At 45.9% G+C, this 5258-nt stretch overlaps 1 protein-coding gene across 1 annotated transcript; it reads right to left on the bottom strand.

Annotated features, from left to right (window-relative positions):
* Positions 1-256: 256 nt before the first annotated feature.
* On the bottom strand, positions 257-3538 carry INS (insulin). The gene is made up of 2 exons (XM_010013515.1): positions 3352-3538; positions 257-393 (listed from the first exon to the last, which is right to left on the bottom strand). The coding sequence occupies exons 1-2, from the start codon at positions 3536-3538 to the stop codon at positions 257-259; spliced, it is 324 nt and encodes a 107-aa protein (XP_010011817.1).
* Positions 3539-5258: the final 1720 nt, after the last annotated feature.

The following is a 5258-nucleotide window of genomic DNA, read 5'->3' on the forward strand; positions in this document are numbered from 1 at the left end:
AGGGAGTTCATTTGGGTGGCAGAAGGATAGTGTGAAATGATGGGTGGCTCCAGGACCTTTTAAAACTGCCTTATTCAAGCACAGAGGACAACACCCTAAATTAAACATCGGTTCCCCCACCCCAAGACATGGGCACGTGAATTGGCACAGTCCTTCAAATAGATCCACAACATTTATTCAATTGCTTTGAAGGTGCAGTAGCGTAAGTGCATGTTTCAACCTGTGGCCTGTGAGCTTCCCGCCACCAGCCTTGCTGCTAGTTGCAGTAGTTTTCCAGTTGGTACAGGGAGCAGGTGTTGTGGCAGCATTGCTCAACAATCCCTCGCTTCACTTTCTGAAACTCCTCTGGCTGGAAGGGCAGGTCTCCTACCTCACCGTGCAAAGGACCGCTCACTGCCAGGGAAGAAAAAGATAAGCCATGGGACATCACACAGCATCATGTCTGGCTGTTGAGTCCTGCAGACACCCCCTTTGAAGACACCAGATTTTTAAGCCAGAGTTAGCTGGAAAAGTGAAGTTGCAAAAGTTTCCCTGGATTGATGCTGCTGTAGCACCTTCAGGCTCTGTGTTTCCTCTCCCAGAATAGTCCTATGGTGCTCAGAATCCTAAGGAGTGGATATCAGCAGCATGAGGGACAAAGGGATACAGGGGCTTTACTGAGGAATGTGTGTGGAGAAGAGAAACCCCGCACCCTCCCTGAGGTGAGCAGCTAGTAAGTAAGGTGATAAAACGGGCCATTCTGCTCCAGAGAGATGAGTTGCTTGGGACTGCATCCCCATCTCAGACAGTTACCCACTCTTCTGGGAGCCAAGGCAAACAACTGAGATGTCCCTGGGATTGCAAGGACAGGCCACTCCTGGGGCTGGATGCATTTCCCAGCTGGTCCTGAACAGCCCACTACTGTTGGCTGTCTGGATGTAGCCTCATGCTGATGGCAAAAGCGTTTGTGTATATCCTTGTTCACAGCTGGGGACAAGGTTTTAGAAGGAATGGTGAATTGGGATATCAGGATATAGACAAAACTCAGCAGAATGCCTTGTTTGCTGGTGGGAGCAGGAAAACTTGTGAACAGAATTGTTCAGGTTTTAGTTGTCCAACAAAAATACAGAAAATGGCAAATAAAACAGTGATTTTTCCTGTAGGGAGAGAAGACACCCTAACAAAAAAAAGAAAATGCCTGGAAAGCAAGAATGAGATGTGGTTTCTAGGGCAATATGAAAGTACAGCACAAGATGCAAAATCCCCAAGCCCCCAAATCATAATGCAATGAACAAGGCACAAGAGTAACAAGAAATCATTATGCTAGTGTGCTAGGGGGGAAATTTAGGAAAGATGTAGTCCAACATTAAGTAGAAGAGGAAATAGCTAGTCAGTGTTTTGTGATTTACTTGTCTTCATCCCTCAAGCTAGCTGTGAGCAGACTAAACACAACCAGCTTCTGTGACAGAGAGGTGGAGGCTCAGTCAAAAGTCCTGGAAAAAAAGGTAGAGAGTCTTTCAAACTGGTTGGCCTTAATTAAATTCTCCATACATATTTAGAGAATTTGGATAACAAAATTCCCAACCCACTTGTGGTGGTGTTCAGAAACAAATAATCAGACAAGGGAGCAACTAACACCCCAGCTGGTTATATCATGACAAACCCTCTGCTATGACATTACCTTGCTTCACCTTCTGAAGACCTCTAAGACTATTTCACAGGATGGTTACATACACAGGGGAAGGAACCTGACCTGAATGAAACCAGTGTGTGATGGGAAAGCAAATGGTGGGAGAGGTGTGTTGTAGTCAGGGGAGATTAAGTAACGGTCCATCTTGAAACAAGAGGGTTGAAACAGCTGGGATTTGGCAGGAGTCTTTTCTGTATCTATTCACAGTCTCCATTAGCAGCTTGGAAGATAGAAGAGAGAGTGCGCTTGTTAGGTTTTTAGAGGAGCAAAGATGGGAGGAGCTGTGGTTTACATCTCTAGGAGAGACATTATCCTTACTTTACAGCTGGAGCACTACAGCTCCTGGCCCCATCTAGGTACAAACACTGTATTGAAGGGGAGCTCTCTGGACTGCCTCACGTCTGTGTTGCCCTACAGACACAAAGTGCTGGACCAGAGGCAGTGATCCAACACTACAGGGTGTGCAGGCATGTCTATCACCTCCTCCTGCCTCCTGGCTCGCACTTGTCAGTTGTCCAGGAGCCCCAAAAAGGGGAACCTGAGCAGCTCCACCAGCATCTTACCACCATGAAATAAGAGATGATATAAAGCTGTGGGGGCTGCAAGCCTCTTGAAAAGCAAGAGTAGTACTAAAAATTACCTTAGAAACTATAGAAGCACTGAAAAGACAGGATGCTGTTCAGTAAGAAATGGAAAAGATGCTAAAGGTAGGCAGGAAGACTGTGTTGCTCATTCAGGATGAAGGTTTGACTGTAGTAGCGGTCCTTCAAAGACTGCTGATCCACCTGAAGGCAGGCTAGGGCATCCAAGGGAGACAGTGATCACTGTCAATCAGCAGTGCAGTGCTCCTTTAAAAAGGCAGGCCGACTGTGTAGACAGGAACATGGTGTGAAAACATGCAATATTGCTCTTCCAGTTTGCTCACTCTACTTGGCAACAGCAAGGCCTCAGCTGGAATCCTGTGTGCTTCTCTAGGCATCACCAGTCAGTAAGGATGTGGATCAAGTGCAGAACAATTTGCACGGACAGAAATCTAGAAAATATGACCTGAGAAGGTAGTGGGAATGCGTAGAGGGGATTTAGGTGAAAGCAGGTTAAAACAAGACATGGGAACATCACATATTTTGAAAAGCAGTCATAAAGAACAAATGAGTAGGCTTTTCCCCATGTCCACTATGGAGAAGACAAGAAATAATTTACAGCAAGGGATGACCAGCTTGATACTGGGAAGAAACACTCAAGAAGGTCAGTTAAACATAGGAAGAGACAGTTTCAGAAGGCAGAAGAAGCTTTCTCACTGTCGGATTTTTTGAACACACTGGACAAGCATGGGTCAGGAATAGGATGGGGACAACTGATCCTGTCTTGGTGCAGAAAGAGGCTTCCTGAGTTCCTTCCACCTTCATTTGCTACAAATGCTCCCAGGACAGTGTAATGGCCACACAAAGAATTAGACAAGTTTGAGCTTTCAGGCACAATTCCTTTTGCCTCATAAATCTTCTTTCCCTGCCTGCCCTCCCATCTGCCTTCTTAACCTGAAGAGTTTTTCATTGGCAATGTGATGCTGTTGGTATGCTAAAGGTATTCCTGGCATTCCCAATCAAGGACATTCCTGGTGTCACTGTCAAAGATAGGCGGTTGTTATATTTTGCATCACATAGCATACAACTGTGTTCACTTACCTAGAGGCTGTTCAACATCCCGTCGGGCTTTGGGGGAGTAGAAGAAACCCCGCTCTCCACACACCAGGTAGAGAGCCTCCACCAAGTGTGAGCCGCAGAGGTGCTGGTTGGCAGCTGCATGGCTGGTCCCTGGGCCAGAAAGAGCAAGAAGGGCCAGGAGAGGCAGTGATAGGATCCAGAGAGCCATGGTTAGCAGGGTGAGGCCTAAGGTTAAGAAGCAGAGGAGACATAGGGAGGTCTAGGAGGAAGAAATCGGTTGTCATCAAGCATCTTAAGTCCTTCAGCTCCTTGGACAGGAAAATGAGACCAAAGTACAGATGGACCTTATAAAGATGCCCTAGTTTGAGATGGAAGGAAAGGTTTCTGCATCAGGCTTTGCAAGTAACAGTGAGTGACTAGTGATAACCAGAAGTCCATATCTATCCACATGCTTACATCAGTCCTGTCCTCCCTTCTGTTTTTCCCCAAAAGGCCAAACTGGACTAGAAGAACCATCCCACTGAGTCCTGTAGCATATGTGCCCAGGAGAGCTGGGATCAACAGAGACCTTCAGAGGAAAAACACTCTCTGACAAGTCATAAAGGCCTGTTATTTATGATGATGGCCCAAGAACAGCCCAATGTGCTTAAAGACCCGAGGAGACTTGGTCTAACAAGCTTGTCACCACCACAGCTACATCAACTTAAGAAAACAGCTCTGCAAAACAGGTAGAAGCTAAAAGGATGGCAATCAGACTTACCCAAAGAAGTGGCCACAAGAGATGGAGAGAAGTTTGCTCTGAGATGTGAAGACTGGTTGGTTGGTAGTAATATCCCTATTGTCTCTTTCCCATATTTATATGCTTTACATTAGCCTAAGTGACAAAAGAGCTAGTGCAAGCCCCACCTCCTCAATGACACTCTAGCCAAATTTTTTGCTGCTTGTGCACATTAATTTCCCTCTACGTAGCATCCACGGGTCTTCATGCAAGTTAAGATAGAAGCAACAGTTTGCAGTTTCCATCTCATTTCATCTGACCTGTTTTTGCTTCCCTGAAGCTCTGTCCTGAGCCATCAGTGACCCTTTTAGCAGGAGATAATGGTGCTATTACAGCCACAATGATTACTAATGGCACTAATGCCGGCAATAGACACTGCTGGCATTGAGGTAGCTCAACAGCTGTTTCTAAAATGTAAAATTAAAGGCAAACATGTTAATCTGTTTGATTAATATCACCTTGGAAAGTATGCAGCCATGGGACCAAGTTGTTGGTGAGACCATGCTACTGTCAGGTGTTAGAGGAAGGAAAACACATTATTGTGCTGAGGCTATCTGCAGCCCCACTCGCTGGCCACGTGGTGCACAGTGAGAGACACGCGTCCGCAGCTTGGGTTGGGGGAGAAATAACATCTGCATTTTGCAGGAGATGTTTGGGTGGTCTTTTTAGCTCAGCATGGGGCCAGAGTTAGGGCATTTGAAATTTTGTATATGAAAAAATACGTCTTTCCCCCTTCACCCACTGAAAGACAGGTCCCCTCCTTCTTATGTCAGGTGCCCTTCAAATTCCTGTTCAGGATTAAGCAGAGCAGAGACTGAGTCTCTGCCATTTGCAGGTGAGAGCTCAGCTCTTCTTTCTGGAGCTTTGCCTGAAATTGTGTCTTCAACACCAAGAAACATTTCTGGTAAATCCCAGCGAAAGCCAGGAGATAGCTGATTATCTCCATTCTGGCTGCTAAGTTCACTTTTAAGAGGAGGTGATGAACGAGGGTGGTCCACTGCTTTCAAGGTCTGATTATGGCAATAGATCTATGTCTCTCTCTCTCTCTTTCACAACATTACCTCATTTTTTTGAAATCTCTGTGCCTGACTTTTCTGCCACCAATATGCTTGTTCCTTTTTCTGCTTAAAGTATACTTCTTTGTGGGTTG

This window comes from Nestor notabilis, unplaced genomic scaffold, assembly GCF_000696875.1.
Source record: "Nestor notabilis isolate BGI_N333 unplaced genomic scaffold, ASM69687v1 scaffold26214, whole genome shotgun sequence".
Classification (NCBI taxonomy): Eukaryota; Metazoa; Chordata; class Aves; order Psittaciformes; family Psittacidae; genus Nestor; species Nestor notabilis.

Coding starts and splice junctions, on each gene's coding strand:
- INS (XM_010013515.1), bottom strand. CDS start 3,538: ATGGCTCTCTGGATCCTATCACTGCCTCTCCTGGCCCTTCTTGCTCTT. Junction 394..3,351: donor GGATGTTGAACAGCCTCTAG/GTAAGTGAACAC, acceptor CTTCCCTGGCAG/TGAGCGGTCCTTTGCACGGT.